This window comes from Microcebus murinus, chromosome 4, assembly GCF_040939455.1.
Source record: "Microcebus murinus isolate Inina chromosome 4, M.murinus_Inina_mat1.0, whole genome shotgun sequence".
Classification (NCBI taxonomy): Eukaryota; Metazoa; Chordata; class Mammalia; order Primates; family Cheirogaleidae; genus Microcebus; species Microcebus murinus.
In genome coordinates this window covers 101,238,045-101,258,314 of record NC_134107.1, presented here as the reverse complement: position 1 = coordinate 101,258,314, position 20,270 = coordinate 101,238,045, and the positions used below count along the sequence as shown (strand labels likewise).

At 39.8% G+C, this 20,270-nt stretch overlaps 2 protein-coding genes and 1 long non-coding RNA gene across 3 annotated transcripts in view; 2 read left to right on the top strand and 1 right to left on the bottom strand.

The window, feature by feature from the left end:
- The window catches only part of CLMP (CXADR like cell adhesion molecule), a 104,298-nt gene extending 84,206 nt beyond the window's left edge, over positions 1 to 20,092 (top strand). The window contains exons 3-7 of the mRNA XM_012789880.3: positions 1,915 to 2,116; positions 3,157 to 3,324; positions 4,150 to 4,272; positions 10,596 to 10,737; positions 11,610 to 20,092. Coding sequence (XP_012645334.1) covers positions 1,915 to 2,116; positions 3,157 to 3,324; positions 4,150 to 4,272; positions 10,596 to 10,737; positions 11,610 to 11,907 — 933 coding nt within the window. The 3' untranslated portion in view covers positions 11,908 to 20,092. The remainder of the gene's footprint in view (positions 1 to 1,914; positions 2,117 to 3,156; positions 3,325 to 4,149; positions 4,273 to 10,595; positions 10,738 to 11,609) is intronic.
- HSPA8 (heat shock protein family A (Hsp70) member 8) overlaps positions 1 to 20,270 on the top strand; it is a 146,741-nt gene that overhangs the window by 121,445 nt on the left and 5,026 nt on the right. The window lies entirely within an intron of this gene.
- Positions 1,743 to 20,156, bottom strand: LOC142870646 (uncharacterized). Its single transcript, XR_012919006.1, has 3 exons — positions 20,082 to 20,156; positions 16,488 to 16,566; positions 1,743 to 2,057 (listed from the first exon to the last, which is right to left on the bottom strand). It is a non-coding gene; the product is annotated as an uncharacterized LOC142870646 (long non-coding RNA).

The window sequence follows — 20,270 nt, the reverse complement described above, 5'->3', positions numbered from 1 at the left end:
AACCAAGACCATGAGCTCCTCAGTGTAGGCACTGTGTCTTATTCCTGTTTTCTCAGTGTTGGTCACAGTACACGACACACAATCTCAGTAAATATTTGCTAAAGAAAAAGAACATGCAGGGAAAGGAGAAAACATTTTTCTCAGAGAGATGGTAAGGCCAAAGGGATGATAATGCTGAAGAGTTCTGATACAATGGAGAGGAACTGAGGGACATTTTATTGGATGGCTTTTAATCTTTTCAGGAAAGCATCTGATGAGCTCAGAGCATCACATGATTGAGGATGGGGTTAAGGGCTTAAGTCCAGTGCAACAATTTGGAACAGCTGCAGCTAGAAATATACTTGGGACACTCCCATATGCCTGCATGGCTTTTTTAGCGCCTGTCTATATATCTGGAATGCTCCCTCCAGCCCTCTTCTCCCTGCTCCCGTCACCTCTCAGTTTACTCATCTTTCAAAGCCTATCTCAAATGCCACCAACCTTTTCGGGATACTTTCCCTGATACCATTTCAAGTAAATCATTTCTTTTTCTATGTTTATACTTCTTTCCTTGTTAATTTCACTTGATTGTAAATTACGTGAAGAGGGTTTTACTTATCTGAATAGCTTCCTCCAAATGTGATGAAAAGCAGTCATTCCATAAATGTTTGCTGCTGTTTAAATTGAATGAGTTTAAGAAAATTGAATGAGTTTAAGAAAATGAATGGCAGGGAGGACAAAGCTGAAGTCATATGCCCCGAAGTTTTGATGGCCTAGATCAGCATAGTTTTTGTGACTAACAGGAGTGAGGTGATGGACTAGGAGGGCCCAGGGAAATTTTAAAGAACCAGAGGTTGTGATGCAGACAGATGAAAATTCAGTAAAAATCAATTTTTTTTTCTGTTGGAGAAATATGAATTTTGGTCTCCCTAACTGGGAAAACAAACACATGAAGCTCAAGTGAATTTTATGGAAGGAAGGAACATAATTTTTTTTCCATCTAACTTACTCTTACTAATCCACACTAAAGCCAACAAAGAAGGAAAATCAAACCATGAAGCCTTTGGTATCAGACCTGAAATTTAACCATTAACTTCTACTCTAATTCTTCAGTTCCTTCACTTGGATTTTCAACTTTTTTGAGAACAACACACTGATTTTTCAGATTCTCTTTTTCTCCTTCACTTCCAAACTTTATGGAAGAACAGTTAATGAACAGTTAAATGAACATAGTTGGGAAAAGAAATGGAGAGAGACAACTGTGGTTATATACTAACTAGATGGCTTTAGAAAACCTACATTCAAATCCTGGTTCTGCCATCTGTGAAATGGGGATAACTACTTGGAAAAGTTGTGGTGAAAAATGAACTAAATGGCATGTAAGCACCTAGCACAAGGAGCACAGTGGATTTGGAATAGGTCCTGTGCAGGTGGTAGCAAATGCAAAAGATAGAAAAGGGTACACAGGAGGAAGGTAAGTCCCCTCCCCATCCCTACCCTCTATTTTCTCAATTCTCCTCACAGTCAACTATTGACAGCCAGTTTGTGAACTCTTCCAGAAATATTCTATGCTTAATATGTGTATAGCTATACACTTGTATGTTTTCCTCCCTTCCTTAACTGTGTGACCTTCAGCATGTAAATCAAAATTCCTTAGCTATAAAATGGGGTGGTTCTGAGCATTTAATGAAATAATTAGTACTCTACAATTAAATGCTATACAAATACGAAGTGTTACTATTTTTGGAAAGAGAAGCAATGCCTAGCAAATATACTGTACTTTTATTTAGAACAGAGGTCACTTGGACACGTAGAATCAGCCCCGGGCTTGGCCACTTTGCACCACTGGGAGTACTCCCTTTCCTCATCTTGATATCAGCAGGAGAGGAAGGCTGAGAGCCACGCTGCTTGACCCTGCCTCGGTCTATCCCACAGGTGATCACTTACTCCAGTCGTCACGTCTACAATAACTTGACTGAAGAACAGAAGGGCCGAGTAGCCTTTGCTTCCAATTTCCTGGCAGGAGATGCCTCCCTGCAGATCGAGCCTCTGAAGCCCAGTGATGAGGGCCGGTACACCTGCAAGGTGAAGAATTCAGGGCGCTATGTGTGGAGCCATGTCATCTTAAAAGTCTTAGGTAAGACAGGGTGCCAAGGACAAATGCCTACATCTTAGTAATAAGGTCTCTGGAAGAGGGGGCCAAATGCAGCATGGTGGTACAAAACTTCATATTCAGTACCTTAAATTATCACCCAGACAGGTTCCCTGGGAAGAAGTGTGTATGTTCTGTATATTAACCATAATAAAAAAGAAAAATATAATTGTGATTTTCCATGGTAGCACATTATAAAATTTAAATATCCTCTAATATTTGAATAGTATGCTCACATTTAACTTAAATCTCTCAGATATGATTCAAATTCACTTGTTTTTTAACAGCAAGCACTACTAAGTTCTACTTAATTGCTTACAAATTAATGAACTTCTACCCTATTCCCTTCTATTTTTTTTTTTTTTTTTTTTTGAGACAGAGTCTCGCTTTGTTGCCCAGGCTAGAGTGAGTGCCGTGGCATCAGCTTAGCTCACAACCACCTCAAACTCCTGGGCTCAAGCAATCCTACTGCCTCAGCCTCCCGAGTAGCTGGGACTACAGGCATGTGCCACCATGCCCGGCTAAGTTTTTCTATATGATTTTAGTTGGCCAATTAATTTCTTTCTATTTATAGTAGAGATGGGGTCTCGCTCTTGCTCAGGTTGGTTTCAAACTCCTGACCTCGAGCAATCCGCTCGCCTCGGCCTCCCAGAGTGCTAGGATTACAGGCGTGAGCCTCTGCGCCTGGCCTCCCTATTCCCTTCTATCAGTAAAAAGATCATGCTCAACTTTCCTAAAATTTCCAATACATAACAGTGTGTCTTCTTTGACAAGCAATGAGGGAGTTTCTGGGGCAGCACCTGAAAATTACAGCAGCACCACTGGTAGCAGCTGGAACTTGGGGAGGTGGTGTGTGCACGGGGGAAGGAGGTGGTCATTTTGGGGCTAATGTAGAGCGTGGCTAGTTGAATCTCCACGTAAAGGTTTACCGTAAGGGATGGCTGGAGAAACAACTCAATAGGACATCATTTTTCCATTGAATCTGGTGTTTGGGGATCTTTGAATCATAACTTTTTTTTTGCTAGTGAAACCATCCAAGCCCAAGTGTGAGCTGGAAGGAGAGCTGACAGAAGGAAGTGACCTGACTTTGCAGTGTGAGTCATCCTCTGGCACAAAGCCCATTGTGTATTACTGGCAGCGAATCCGGGAGAAAGAGGGAGAGGATGAACATCTGCCTCCCAAATCTAGGATTGGTAAGTTATCTTCCTACCAGTAAATTGAGCCAACAAGATAATACTCTACCCATGAATCCTAAATTGACTTTGGCAGCAACTCACTCCTTGAATACACTGCTGAACCTCTTGAACTTCCATTTTTTTATCCATAAACTAGGACAGAAAATCTGTCTTTTCTTTCCTCAAATGACATGTAAAAGTGATTAAAAAAAAAAGATTAGAAGAAATATACTACTATAAAATCTACTATATCTATCTTGTTTAATATGCCTTAAATATTCATGATCTTTTATAACTTTTGAGGATGTGCTACAATTTCAATGAATGCTTACATTTCTTCCCATGTTCCAAAAAGGGATCTTTTCCATCATTTCATCCTTTCCAAATTGTATTAAAGAATCTAGGCCGGGTGCGGTGGCTCACGCCTGTAATCCTAGCTCTCTGGGAGGCTGAGGCGGGCGGATCGTTTGAGCTCAGGAGTTCGAAACCAACCTGAGCAAGAGCGAGACCCCGTCTCTACTAAAAATAGAAAGAAATTAATTGGCCAACTAATATATAGAGAAAAAATTAGCCGGGCATGGTGGCGCATGCCTGTAGTCCCAGCTACTTGGGAGGCTGAGGCAGAAGGATTGCTTGAGCCCAGGAGTTTGAGGTTGCTGTGAGCTAGGCTGACGCCATGGCACTCACTCTAGCCTGGGCAACAAAGTGAGACTCTGTCTCAAAACAAAACAAAAAAAAAAACAAAACCAATTGTATTAAAGAATCTTAGGTTAATGATGCAATAAACAATAAATATAGATGCTATCACTAAGGGATTTACAGTCATTCTTTCTGCTTGTGTAGACTACAACAACCCTGGACGAGTTCTGCTGCAGAATCTCACCATGTCCGCCTCTGGGCTTTACCAGTGCACAGCAGGCAACGAGGCTGGGAAGGAAACCTGTGTGGTGCGAGTGACCGTACAGTGTAAGCATCCAAAGGGGTTTTTGTTTCACTTTTTTATTTTTTGCATTGTGGTTCAGAATCAGGAGTAGGGTCAAAGTCTTTATTTCCAGAAGGATATGGCGATCACCAAAATAATTCAGTAGTTGTGCAAGGACTATTCAACAGCCGTATCTGACTCTATATTTACAAACATGTGAATTAATCAGCCCCCTAAAAATTTTACTATGTCTAGGAGAGAACTAAAGGAATACCAGTCTTAAAAAACAAATACAAACAAACAAAACTACCCAGCTAGTTATAAGCTACCTACCATAGATGAGATTTCCCCCTCCCCAGGGGCCTTGTGAATGCACATGTGCACACGTGCATGTGTGTGTACATGTATGTCATAATCGAGAATTAGATTTGTTTTAAGTTCAAGATGAGAGATAGCAGCAAGGCAACTAAAAGCATTAGCTTTGGAGCCACATAACTGCCTGGATTTCAATCACAGCTACCACTAACTGTGTAGTACCTTGTACAAGTTTCCCAATCTATAAAAGAGAATAATTACCTCATAGAGTTTTTATGAAAATTAAGTAAATTAATACATTTACTTACCACTGCCTCGGAACAGTGCCTGACACATGGTGAGTATTCAATAACATTAGCTATTATTATTATTAATATTTTCCCTTAATCTATATGGTAACTTTAGACTTCTGAACCAAAGCTCATTTCTATAAGCCATGCTAGCACTGTTAAAATTTATTTATACAAGCCTGGGCAACATTTCAAGACCCCATCTATAAAAAGTAAGAAAAATTAGCTGGGTGTGATGGCATGCACCTGTAGTTCCAGCTATGTGGGAGAAGGTCTCTTGAACTCAAGAGTTCAAAGCTGCAGTGAGCTGTCACCGTGTCACTGCACTCCAGCCTGGGCAACAGAACAAGACCTTGACTCCAAAACAAACACACAAACAAACACAAAAAACAAAACAAAAAAAATGAATTAATGCAATAAACAGTATGCCAGGCTCATAATTTAGAAAAGATTGAATCCTTTTTTTTAGACCAAGTCTCACTTTGTTGCCCAGGCTAGAGTGCTGTGGCATCAGCCTAGCTCACAGCAACCTCCAACTCTTGGGCTCAAGCAATCCTTCTGCCTCAGCCTCCCGCGTAGCTGGGACTACAGGCATGTGCCACCATGCCTGGCTAATTTTTTCTATATATTTTTAGTTGCCCAATTAATTTCTTTCTACTTTTAGTAGAGATGGGTTCTTGATCTTGCTCAGGTTGGTTTTGAACTCCTGACATTGAGCGATCCTCCTGCCTCTGCCTCCCAGAGTGCTAGGATTACAGGTGTGACTACTGCGCTCAGCCTAAAGATTGAATCTTGAAAAAAAGACAGGATAAACCGTTAAAAGACAAAAATGAACTGAGTGTGTATCTATTATCTATTTCTATATAACAAATTACCCCAAAACTTAGTGGCTTAGAATGAGTTTTATTATCTCTTAGTTTCTGTGAGTCAGAAATTCAGCAGTGGTTTAGCTGAGAGGTCTGGCTTGGTGTCTCCTCAGAGGAGATTTTGAGCACAAAGTCCACTAGTGCTGCAGTCATTGCAAGGCTCAGCTGGCGCTGGAGGATCTAGTTCTGAGATGGCTCTTTCACATGGCTCTTGGCCTCAGTGCCTCATCACATGGGCCTTTACATGAGGCTCTTAACAGAGCAGCTGGCTTCTCACAAAGTGAGTGATCCAAGAGAGGATTTAAGAAAGAATGGTTTGAGATCTAAGAGAGGGAGCTGCAATGCTTTTTTAATGATGTCTCAGATACAACATACCATCACTTTTGCTGTATTCTATTAATTAGAAGTGAGTCATTAAGTCCAGACTACAATCAAAGGGAAGAAAATGAAGGTGTACCTTTTGAAGGGAGAAGTAGCAAATAGCTATATAGACATATTTTTAAAATCTAATAACCAAAGTATATAAATACATAATAAAAAACTCTTTCAGCAGGGTGAAGTGGCTTATGGCTGTAATCCTAGTACTTTGGGAGGCCAAGGTGGAAGGATTGCTTGAGGTCAGGAGTTAGAGACTAGGCCCCATCTCTATTATTAATAAAAATAGAAAAATTAGCCAGGCACTTCCCTGCAGTTCCAGCTACTCAAGAGGCTGAGGTAGGAGGATCACTAGGGCCCAGGAATTTGAGATTGCAATGAGCTATGATGACATCACTGCACTCTAGCCTGGGTGAAAGAGTGAGACTCTGCCTCAATCAATAAAAAAAATAAAAATAAAAAACTCATTCAAATCAGTGAGAAAACAGCTAAACCAAAATGGGTACATGATGTTGTTGAAGTATAATTTTCAAAAAGGTAAAATCTTGACTCTGACAAATTATAGATTTTATTTATTATTTAAGGGATCTAGTAAGATGTTAATAGTCCAAAGAGCATTTGAGAAATTAGGTATATAGACACAATTTAACAAAGAGACTTTTTTTTTTTTTTTTGGAGACAGAGTCTCACTCTGTTGCCCAGGCTAGAGAGAGTGCCATGGCATCAGCCTAGCTCACAGCAACCTCAGATTCCTGGGCTCAAGCGATCCTTCTGCCTCAGCCTCCCAAGTAGCTGGGACTACAGGCATGTGCCACCATGCCTGGCTAATTTTTTCTGTATATTTTTAGCTGTCCAATTAACTTCTATTTTTAGTAGAGACAGGGTCTCACTCTTGCTCAGGCTGGTTTCAAACTCCTGACCGTGAGTGATCTGCCTGCCTCAGCCTCCTAGAGTGCTAGGATTACAGGCGTGAGCCACCACGCCCAGCCTAACAAAGAGATTTTAAGATTGCTGGGTCAGACATCAAACTGGTTAATGTCCTACAAAGTCACAGACTGTAATTTCTGTGGTCATTTAACTACATCTGTAATTATTTCCATCTTTATTGGATGGAGGTCTACAAATTGCCCCCACAAAGTGGTAAACTGCCAAGCACTGTACTTCTTTTGTCTACTTTCTAGTTTTAGATAATTTTTCTTACAAATTTAACAGGCAGTTCACAGAAAAATAAATACAAATGGCCAATAAACATAAATAAGAGGCTAGGAAATCCCACCCTTTTTAAGCTATCTAATTAGTAAATACTAAAAATGTAGAATCAATTATTGGAAATGTTATAGGGAAATAGGTGATTTTACATTTTTGAATAGAGTATAAATTGGTGGCACAATTTAGCTTAATATATAGATCCGGGGAGGTAAGTATATTGAAGTAAAACATACACAAAAAAGGATAAGTATACAACCTGACAGATTTTCAAAAGTGAATACACCTGTGTAAGCAGCATCATGATTAAGAACCTGTTACTGGCTGGGTGCGGTGGCTCACGCCTGTAATCCTAGCTCTCTGGGAGGCTGAGGCGGGCGGATCGTTTGAGCTCAGGAGTTCGAAACCAACCTGAGCAAGAGCAAGACCCTGTCTCTACCATAAATAGAAAGAAATTAATTGGCCCCTAATATATATAGAAAAAATTAGCTGGGAATAGTGGCGCATGCCTGTAGTCCCAGCTACTTGGGAGGCTGAGGCAGAAGGATCACTTGAGCAAAGGAGATTGAGGTTGCTGTGAGCCAGGCTGAGGCCATGGCACTCACTCTAGCCTGGGTAACAAAGTGAGACTCTGTCTCAAAAAAAAAAAGAACCTGTTACTACCTCTTGCCTGCCCTCTATTATCCAGATCTCTAACTTTATGGACTGCTTTTCCTATTTTATAACCTTCAGTGAATGGAATCATTCCAATTGTGTTTAGTTTCTTTCATCCCACATTATATTTATGAGATTTATCATTGTTTTTGCTTGTAGTTGTCATATGTTCATTCTCACTTTATAGTATTTCATCGTATGAGTATACCACAATTAGTAGCCTATTTTACTTCAGACGCAAAAATGCATTCCATTTTACCCAGCAATACTGTGAATTTAACTTCTAGAGACATTCTACAAGTGTGTAAATATGTATGAAAATGATATATTATTTTCAATTGTGAAAAACTAAAAGCAACCTAAATTTCTATTAATAGAAAATTCATCTATATTATGTGCATGTTGGGGCTGGGGCAGTGGGGAAAACAGCATTCCCTAATTGACATTGGTTAGGTAAAATAAATGCCAGTCCTTTGACACCTTAAATAAGATATCCAAAGTCCATTTATTTATTTTTAATTTTTTTTTAAAAAAGCCTACAGCACCGGGTATTCCAAGGCTGTCTCCCATCCAAGTACTAACCAGGTCCGACCCTGCTTAGCTTAGCTTCTGAGATTGGGTGACCAAAATCCAATTTATTTTAAAAACTGAATTATAAAGATAGTAGGAGAAGAATAAACAGCATGCCTTTAATCTTAGCACTTTGGGAGGCTGAGGAGTGAGGATTGCCTGAGGCCAGGAGTTCAAGACCAGGCTGACACCACTGCACTCTACCCTGGGTAAAAGAGGGAGACCCTGTCTCAATCAATCAATCAATCAATCAATCAATAGCAAATTCTGTTGACTATACATCCAAAACATAGGCAATATCCATCTACCTGTTTCTATGTACATTACTTCTCCCCTAGCCACCATCATCTCTATCCCCCTAACTAGTGGCCCTGCTTCCTTTGCTACCTCTCCATGCTCCATTTTCTCTAGAGTAGCCATAGTGTACTTTCTCAAATATAATTCGGATCATGTTATCTTCCATTGCTCTTACAATAAAATCCTTGGCCAGGCATGATGGCACACACATATAATCTCAACACTTTGGAGGCTGAGGTGGGAGGATTGCTAGAGGCCAGCAGTTCCAGGCCAACCTGGGCAATATAGCAAGACGTTTCCATAAAAAATAAAAAAATTAGCCAGGCATGGTGGTACATGCCTGTAGTTCCAGCCACTTGGGAACCTGAGGTGGGGGGATCATTTGAGCCCTTGAGCCCAGGAGTTTCAACGCTGTAGTGAGCCATGATTGCACCACTGCATCCCAGCCTGGACAAGAAAGCAGGACCCCACTCCAAAATTAAAAAAAAAAAAAAATCTTTGCCATGGTCTGTAAGACCCTATGTGAGCTGGTCTCTTCCTGCCTCCATGACCTAATCTTCCTACATTCTCTTGCTCACTATGCTCCAGACCCATTCACATTCATCACACTTACTATTCCTGCTGCCTGGAATTCTCTGTTCCTAGATCATGACAAGATAAGTCTATTATATCATTTATATCTCAACTCAAATGTCTCCTCCTCAATGTCCTGATCACCCAAACTAAGTGGTATCCCTCTGTTCTCCCACTAAAATATTACTCACCCACTTTTGCCTCCATAGAATTTATCCATTTTCTGAAATTATCTTTATTTATTACCTGTTTTCCCCCTTCTGGAATGTAAACTCAACAAAAGCAGAAACCTTGCCTGTCTTCACCCATGCCTAGAACTGTGCTTGGCTCAGGGAAGGCACTTAATAGGTATTTGGTATATAAATGAAAAAGTGTGTGAATTACTAATGTGCAAATCACATTTATCTTTATTTCTGAATTTCTAGGACTCACTGGCAAATCCTAGAGTCTAACATTATAGGTGAAGTTCCTTTTTTAAAAAAATTAACTTTTATGGTATTCAAAGTTTAAATTTTTTTTTTTTTTTAGAGATAGAGTTTCACTCCCTCACCTAGGCTGAAGTGCAGTGGTGCAATCATGGCTCATTGTGGCCTTCAACTCTTGGGCTCAAGTGATCTTTCTGCCTCAGCTCTCAAGTAGTTGGGACTATAGGCATGCGCCACCACACCCAGCTAATTTTTAAGGTTCTTTTTGTAGAGATGGGGTCTTGCTTTGTTGTCCAGGCTGGTCTAGAACTCCTAGCCTCAAGTAATCCTCTGGCCTTAGGCCTCCCAAAGTGCTGGGATTACAGGAGTGAGCCACCACACCCAGCCTAAAGTGGTGTGTTTTTTTTAATATTCCTTTTTATTTTACTGGTGGGAGAAGGCAAAAATTAGAGAAAGCAGAGAAGTTGGCAAATCAGGGGATGGCCCAAACATTATCCTGTTATGGCTAACAAATCTTTAAGCATGATACGGTATCTCTCCCAGTCCCAGTTTTATTATCTGAATGAACCCAGACTTATTCACTAAAATCTGGACCAAATGCTGGTGAAGTCTATGATTCAGTAACTACAACTGCAAAAATATCAAGAGAGATAATCATATAACAAGAGAGCATAATGGGGATAGAAAGATAGATACCTTAAAACACTTATCCTGCCCAGGGCTTTTGTTTTTTGAATTAATGTATTTCCTAGCTTATGCCTGGTTTTCACTTGTACTTTTGCTTCTGAGAAAATAGATGTACAAAGCATCGGCATGGTTGCAGGAGCAGTGACAGGCATTGTGGCTGGAGCTCTGCTGATTTTCCTCTTGGTGTGGCTGTTAATCCGAAGGAAAGACAAAGAAAGATATGAAGAAGAGGAGAGACCTAATGAAATTCGGTAAACCTCCCCAAATCCCCACTTCCACTGAGTTTCCTTTCTAGAGCGAGCTCCATAGTGATCAGTCAACATAAATGTCTCCAGTTTCCTTTAAACCATAAATCTGTTGCAAGGATAATTCTGGTGGGGAGGAAGTTCCAGCCTAGGGACAAAAGGTCTGGTTTACCTGGACTTTACAGTGAAACTATCTATACTCAACAGAGACTCAGAAGTTCTACATGACATTACTTCTGATTCATTTCCATTCCTAAAAGGGCATGTAATAAAGAATGGGGTGTGGACCATGAAAGGGTTTATGTAGACAACCCCTAAATCAGGGGGCATGTCTGGACCATCTCAATGGTGAGAGCCTATCCTCCCAGTACAATAGAGTTGAGCTTCGGGCTAACAAACATACATTTGCCTAAACTAAGCATTAAGTTTTAAGAAATGAGGAAGTGGCCAGTCCTCTACGCTTGTAATCCTAGCACTTTGGGAGGCCAAGGCAGGAGGATTGCTTGAGCTCAGGAGTTCAAGACCAACCTGAGCAAGAACAAGAGCAAGAACATCTCTATTAAAAATAGAAAACTTAGCCGGGGAACTAAAAATAGAAAAAAATGAGCTGAGTCTGGTGGCACATCCCAATAGTCCCAGCTACTTGGGAGGCTTAGACAAGAGGATTGCTTGAGCCCAGGAGTTTGAGGTTGCTGTGAGCTAGGATGATGAGCCACTGGCCCATTGAGACTCTGTCTCAAAAAAAAAAAAAAGAAAAGAAAAGAAAAGAAATGAGGAAGTGCCTATTTATTGGGAAACCTCAGAAGGAAACAACTATAGTGGAAGCTGACATAGTACTGCCAGTATTAAAGTTTATCTTTGCTGTTTTTTCTCTTCAGAGAAGATGCTGAAGCACCAAAAGCCCGCCTTGTGAAACCTAGCTCCTCTTCCTCAGGCTCTCGGAGCTCACGCTCTGGTTCTTCCTCCACTCGCTCCACAGCAAATAGTGCCTCACGCAGCCAGCGGACACTGTCGACTGAAGCAGCAACCCAGCCAGGGCTGGCCACCCAGGCATACAGCCTAGTGGGGCCAGATGGGAGAGGTTCTGAACCAAAGAAAGTCCACGCTACCCTGACCAAAGCAGAAACCACACCCAGCATGATCTCTAGCCAGAGCAGAGCCTTCCAAACTGTCTGAATTAGAACGGACTTGACTCCCATGCTTTCCTAGGAGTCAGGGTCTTAGGACTCTTCTAGTCATTGGAGCTCAGTCACCAGCCACTTAACCCCCTCGAACCAGATGAAAGGCCATTTAAGTAGCAGTGAGCATTGCATGGAACATATTCAGAAGAGCATTTTCCTTATATGACACCAAACAAGCAAAAGGATATAAGCTGATCATCTCCAAAAAGGCATCTCATTATGCCTTTAGACCAGAGCAGGAGAAAGCAGGGTCCAAATCTATTTGTTGACTAGGACCTGTGGTGAGAAGGCTGGGGAAAGGAGAGGTGAATACACTTAAAACTTCTCACCTGGGATGTTATGCATCAATGCTTTGATTCACCACTGTCAAGAAGAAATTGGATCTTGTTTGTAAATTTTCTATGCATTTCTGCAAACCTATTGGATTATTGTGATTATTCAGATAGTCAAGCAGAACTCACAGCCCTTCTATTACACCTACCTGCACCATGAGCTAACCACTTCTAAGAAACTCCAAAAAAGGAAACATGCCTCTTCTATTCTGACTTGACTTCATCTGTCATAAGGTCTGGATATTAATTTCGAGAGAAGTTGAAATAGAGGGAGATGGAGAAGAGTGAATGACTTTCCCATTCTACTACTAATCTTCCTACTTATATTGAACCTTACAATAAGAACTAAAAAAGGAGACCAAAATGTGGGACAAAAGACCTGTGAAAAGCTTTCCATTTTAATGATGTGCAGATTGCTGACAAACAGAAATAAATAGTGGAGCAATTGTGGATTTTCCCTCAAATCAGATACCTCTAAGGACTTCTCTGCTGGGTATCTCTGAAGGAAGAAAATATTCACATGTCATTTAACAACCTTGCTAGAGGAACATTTCCTCTTGTTCCAGAGGAAAAAGAGATCTAAGAATGCTGAAAGATCACTAAACATACCATTATAATCTCCTGTTTCTGAAAACATGTGAAACCAGAATTTCAAGACAGGCTGGACTAGAAAGGGAGATTAGATCAGTTTTCTCCTAATATGTCAAGGAAGACTATAAGGAAGTTTATAGTATTACACCAAACCTGGAGCTTCCTCCATTTCTTCCATTTTAGAAGGATGTGAACCTAGGACTTTTGATGATTCTACGCCTTAAATTATCAAAAAGATCAGGGATTGCCAATGTTTCCTAATGGCACTGCAAGTATATGCCATAATCATTCCCCTGAGGTTGAAAATGAGAAAAATTCAGTATTTTCCCAGCCTCAGCTCCCAAGAAATTCTAGCTTAGGGCTTGAAGGAAAGGGAACTAACATTCAGGGAAGAGACAGTGAGAATAACAATTGGGTGGCAGGAAAGGGCTGGGCTAGTGCCTGCTAACATTTTAGTTGTCAGCACCTTGGAAAGAATTAGCAAAAAGAATTTACCAGCATGAGCAATTATTAGAAAAGCTGACATATATATATATATATGAAGGCATCTCAGAAGTGAAAACAACAACTTTCAATACAATAATTTGCTTTTTTTTTTAATAGTTTGGACTACTCTGATACCTACAGCACAAATGCTGAACCTCGAATAGCTCTTCAGGGACCCTAGCACAAATGTCAACTGATCACCATTGGTAAAGCAGAATACTTCTTGTCATTTAAAAGAGCAGCAGACCAGAAGAAAGAAAAAGTAATGCTGAATATGGTGATGAAAGCATTGTTTCTAAAATGGGAATCAGATGTTTAAAGGGAAAAGGTTGATCTGGGATGTTGCCCATTTTTCTGGTTTTTCATTCCTACATTTAATTCTCACGGCCGTGTCCTCACATAGTTGCACAGTGCAAAAATATTTCCTTCTGAAATCCCTAGGAGTTTATCCTTGGGTTAAAATCTTAACCTGAGTTTTGTCTTCCTCCAAAAAAGGTGGAAATAAGAGACATTGAGAAAGTAACATAAAGAATGCTATTAGTATAATTTAAGAAGACTGGCATATTCGGAATGCTTTTTATATTAACACTTTCATTGTAAGATATAAAACCCTTACTCTGACTACATTTTTATTCTTCTGATAGTGTGGTGTCCGGGCAACTTATCACTTCTGCTATGTAACTCTGAGACTTCTCATTCCTAGAGTACCTGAGCCAAACAAATACACTACGGAGGCTGCCGCGGTATCATCACTAGCTACTTGCTCTTACCATTATTTACTACCTTAGATCCTAAGGTTTCCTGTCTATGCCTTTGAAAGCAAAAATCAGTCCCCTCTGCACAAAAAGGAGGTTTAGATTATTTAAACACATTATCAGAAGACTAAAATACCAGTTGATTATCCAAATTATTTTCAGAAATCTATTCACTATCGAAATCTACAACAAACACACAGAACAGATTACACTAAGAGCAGAGGAATTCTAAGGAATTGAAGATTCTAAGAAGATATGGTGCTGAAGTCTTAGCAATGATAGTGTACTTATCTTTGAGTCAGATTCAGATATGTGACAGGTTCTGGATGTAAATTAGAGCTATTACTAGTTCCAAACCATATTCCGTTAACTTTGCAAGTCAAAGAAGTCTGAATCTTAAATATAAAACAAACAAAAAGGATAAAATAACTAAATGGTAGATGAAAAAAATGTTTGTAGGAAGAAGATGCAGATGGAATGATGTGGATGTTTAGAAAGTAACCATTTTAATAAAATATATAAACCAAACTTAATTTGTAAAATAATGGAAGCCTATGCCTTTGTTGTCACACTGTATAAAAACTATTTAAAAATTACTGTTGCAAAAAGATACACAATTTTGCTTTGTTCTGGTGTTAAGCTGTTTATATTTCAACTTTAACTTCTAAGTTGTAATTAGGACTGTCTGAACATCACAAAAACCAAATATTATAGGTGCATCTGTATCAGCAATTAAGAAATAAATAAGTGAAGGTGATACTGTAGGAGAGGCTGAAGCTCATATAACCTGCACTTGAAATTTGTTTACCAGCTTGCTGCCGACAGAACAGAAGAACTCAGACTGAATGATCTACTATTTATCGATTTCAGTCACAAATATAGCAAATACTATTTTCTCTCACAAGGCAAGATGCTAAGTAGTACAGGGGATACCAAGAGATGATAGAGTTGCTGCCTTAAGGACTTTCTCAAAATAACCATATTATAATTACTAAGCAAATATTTTGTGCCAAGGTGAAGTGCCAACAGAGAAACACACACTAAGGGGTTCAAACAAATCTGGAAAAATCTTCACAGAGGTCCACCATAAAATAATAGCAATAACAGTAATTACTTACTGAACCATTATCATGTGCCAGGCACATTATATACATTATAGATTATCTCAATTTCATATTCACATCAACCCTATAATGAGATACTTGTATTTTCATTTTGCAAATGAGAAAACTAAGGCTCAGAGAGGTTAGTCTGTAGTAGTCAGGATTTAAACCCAGCTACTATGTTAGCATATTCCACCAGAATTGTTAGATACTGATTAATCACCATTCTTCCTCCTAAAATCCTTAAACCTTTCAACCTCACTAGCATGGACATTTTGAGGAAAAAAAAATAATAAAATCCTTAAACCTTCACCCTAAAACAGGCGTCCTCAAACTATGGCCCACAGGCCACATGCAGGTGTTTTTGCCTGTTTGTTTTTTTACATCAAAATAAGATATGTGCAGTGTGCATAGGAATTTGTTCATAGTTTTTTTAAAACTATAGTCTGGCCCTCCAACGGTCTGAGGGACAGTGAACTGGCCCCCTGTTTAAAAAGTTCGAGGACCCCTGCCCTAAACTCTAGATTATCTCTTCTCTTTGCTTTCTTCCTTGCCCTAAAGTTTTTCACCATAACTGAGACACACTTACCTCACTCACAAAGTCCAAATTATTTAGTTTTTCCTTTCTTTACAAAATAGGATAAAATTTCCAACTTTATAATTGCCTGATTTGTTTTTACATGGTAAAGTAATGATGGGCTTAGATCATGTAATACATATGTTTTTTGGTGAAATGTTATAGAGTATCTTGAACACAAAAAGATTAATAAATTTAATTTGTCAGATCTTCTGAGAGGGAAAAAGATAAGCTGCATTGAAACTACAAAATAATAGGTACAGTTGATTCTCCAAAGATGACAAGGTCACATCAATTTATGAAAAATGTTTACAGAGTTCAAACACCTCAGGGACCCCATATTTGAAAGTAATTATGCTTATAATTATTTGGGCTAAACTTCCTTCTCCCTTTTGCTTGTATATCTTGTTTTTGTCACTACTCCTGAACGGAAAAGTTATAAAAAAAGGAAAATTCAATGAATTTTGCTACTTACAAGGAGCTCTGATAAAAATTAATAAAAAAATTAAAATTTAATAAAAAAAGAGGACAACTTATACAGCACCTCCTCTCCACGGTGCAGGGGCTAAACCAGATTACTTTTTTAAAGGAGTTTAAAAGTGGAAAGTAATCTAGCCTAAGAGTTAAAAGGATAAGCTGTGGAATTAAAGCACATCTGATTTTGAGAAATTCAAGTTCAGCTAGGGATCCCAAGCAAATTATTTGATCTACCTAAGCCTCAATTTACTTACCTGAAAATGGAGACAAGATCTGTCTTCTATTGGTTGTGAGGGTCACATAGAAGATATGTCAAGTGTTCACCACATTGCCCTGTACAAAAGCATTTAATGAAACAGCAATGGCAAGGACTCTACTACCAGTAAAATACTGCACTAGGCATATGGGTTATTCCAAAGCATACAGTCTGGTTAGGGAGGCAAGACATAATGGGGGGGAAAGATTGGGATTGTTTATATGTGTGCTGTTCTCCAATAGCAATAATTTATACATGGCTGCAGTTAGAAAGTCAAAATATTAATAACAGCTTAAGTCATTCTGGTTTCAAATTTCCTTGATGCAATGCAGTTAATACACTCAAGTCTTTGGGCAATTAGGGCATACATATATTGCATTTTTCAGTCATGACATTGGCTCCAAGGGTTGTTCTTAATATCTGGGATTCTGAAGTATAAAACTATAAGTACACCATTCTTAATATTAATTATTAAAAATGCATATCTAGAATATCACACCACATAATTCCTAATACAAATTACTCAATTAAATTCTAAACCTTAAACTTTCTCAAAAGAAAAAAAAGGCAAAGGGCTCTCTATTCTAGGTTGATTGCCTTGGCACTTGCATAGTGCCTAATGAATTGTGGCAACTTATTTAGAGGTTTCTTCAACTAACAGTACCCTAATTTTATTTCAATGATTTCCAGTAATGATACAGCAAAACAATGAATCTATAAAACTTTAATTTGTTCTTTCTTACTCTGATCTGATCATTTTAGGGCCTTCTTTCCCTTCTCCCAGAACACTGGGGAAGTTGGTGACTTTCTACTAACTATCCCCAGAATGACTTGCTTTTTAAGAATTCAATCACATTCTATTGACACCCACGCCCACAACCACAAATGGACCCCACCAACCTGTTTCTCCTAATCTTCCTTATCAAACTTACTTTGAATCTTAAGCAACAAGACAGAAGTTAATATTTTATGAGTCTTGGATGTCTTTGAAAATTTCATAAGACCTTGGACTCTCTAATATATGCATAGTTAAGACTCCCAGAGAATAGGGGAAAGGACTGAAAGGACAAGTATTAGACATTTTACTTGTTATTTCATTTAAGCCTCAACCCTGGAGGCATTGTTTCACAGAAAGGGAAACTGAAGAAATTATCTCTATGTCAGAACTTGTAAATGGTTTGAATTCTAATTCAGATTTGACTCCAAACAAAGTCTTTATTCTTTCTACTTCCCCCTGATGCTTCAAGCATGGATACTTAATACTGACAAGAATTTCAGAGGCAGAATGTAGTCTCATCCAATTAAGGGTCATGAGAGACTTCAGAAACCACACAATCTAGGCTTCATTTTAATGTGACTTCACCTTTACACCAACATAGGTGTTTTATAGAGCAGAAAGCAGATGTTTTAAGAGTACAGACACCGTAGCCAGACTGAGTTTGAATTCCAGATTCCACAATCTTTGTGGCTTGGCTTAATCATTTAACCTTTCAGTGCCTTAGTTTCCTCATCTACACAATGGGAATCATAATAGTTGCTACCTCTCAGATACACGGTGGGAATTAAATGAGGTAATGTGTTCAAAGTACTGAGAACAGTGCTTGACATGTGATAGGCACACAAAAATATTAATCATTGGCCAGGCCTGGTGGCTCATGCCTGTAATCCTGGCACTCTGGGAGGCCGAGGTGGGCGGATTGCTCGAGGTCAGTTCACTGAGGCCAGGGCACTCACTCTAGCCTGGGCAACAAAGTGAGACTCTGTCTCAAAAAAAAAAAAAAAAAAAAAAAAAAAAAAGAATCATTATTCTATTCCCCAGTCAGAAACCCTGGGCTCCAGACTCCCCCACTGCAGTCCCATTTACCCAAACTGATTTTTAGATCCTCAATAAATGTGTTGTTTGAAACCTTGTGCAATTAAAGAGATGGAGAAAGGACGTTCATGATATTCTAAGCGTTAAGTATATAAACTCTAAACCATTCATTTACTAAGAACATAATCCAAATCTTAGAACACATTTTGAGAGTGTCCAGACAGAAGTTATTTGCTCTGCTTTCTTTACTGGTATTGGATGAAATACCCCAAACCAGTGGATTTGGGCCCCTGTTATATTTCCCACTGGTTCAATGATTAAACTGTACTGAGTTAAAAGGTTAATTACAAAAATGCAAAATGCAGGCTGTAGTTCAGAAAATGTACTTGTTACTCTAGGCTCTAGAGTGTGAAAAGATTGCAGATACCAAAGGAAATTGAAAAGAGCAGTTCACAGTACACATTTTCCTCTTTCCAGAGTTAAAGTGTGTTTCTAGAAAGGAAATTACATAATCAAAATAAAAAATCAAAGAATCTGGAATCAAAACAGCTAGATTTGATTCTAGCTTAGCCAGCTGTTTATCTTCCCACAACTAACATCTCTCAGTCTCATTTTTCTCCTAATACAGGGATGAATAATATATAGATTGGTGATTAATTGAAAGACTGTAAAATCGTTGTATATAATTAATTTCTTGGGAAGTAAAAAGCTAAGTATTTATCTCCAAGAGTTCCAAGCCAACATTCCCCACTAAAAGGGAAATAAAACAATTCTTCATGTTTGAATCTGTCTCTAGGCCTTACTGGCTTTGACAAGGACAAGGTGTCCTTACTCCTTTTACAGCCTCCTTCCCACTGTCTGGAGACCTTCTAATTCTAGCCCTGCTACTCAAAGTTCTTTCAGGGTTGCCACAAAAAATGTTTCACCTTTCCGTGCCCACCAATCCACTTAATAGGAATAAAAGCTGCTCTGCCAGTTTGAAAGGACACATGGAAAGCTTTCAAGGTACTGAGACAGGCTTTTAGAATGACAAGGGCCCAAATACTTGCCGCCATGCACAATTTAAAATTCTAGGCACCACTCTTTTGTGCACTACCTCAGTCAAGTTTCCAAGGCGTCTTTGCATGATCTGTCGCTTAGTTTCTGGTAAAAGTCAAGGCAGGAAAGCTATTATCTCACGTTACTGAAAATTAAAAAAGCTCAGAAAGTCTAAATCAAGGACAGACGGCTACCGGAAGCTACGATTCCTAACGCCTGGTTCACATACATGGAAAAACTTGCCACCTTTTAAACCTGTACCTCCAACAAAAACGGAGAAATGCAGGGCTTGGGCGAGGGGGGAGGGACAGCGCCAAGAAACCGAATCTGTTCTGGGTGGTAAGTGGAGAGGGGCGCAGGGGTCTTGGCTCCTAGAAGCAGGTATGGCCATTTATTTCGCAGGGAGTCTGGTCGGGACCGTGTCCTCCTCGAGTCCTGAGAAGTGAGGCCTCTGAAACCTCCACGTCGCGAAATGAAAATGCCGGGGGCCTTCCACGCTAACCTGCCCGATCCCGCGGCTGCCTGGCGGCTCCCTTCAAGCCCAAATCTGAGTTATCCTAACAGCACCCTGAAGCCGGAACTTTAGCCCCAGCCCCTCGGAGTCAGCCCTTGCGCAGAGCCACCCTAGCTACGAAATGTGGGTACACGGACCCCGGGAGGGCTTAGGGAACCGTCTTGAAGACCGCGTTGAGGGGGACGGAAAAAGGAATGAGGACTCGGGTGGAGGAGGGGAACAACAACCTTCGCGGCCATTTTGTCCTCACTCCACTTCCGTCTTCTCTTCCCGGGCTCGCAGGCCCGGACCCCTCCCTTCATGCCTTGCGTTATTCCTTCCCCGATTCCGCGCTGGCCAAGATCGCAGCTAGCGCCGCTGTAATTGGTTGGCTCCAAGTTTGCCCGCCTTTCTTCCTCCTTTTTCCGCCCCCTCCT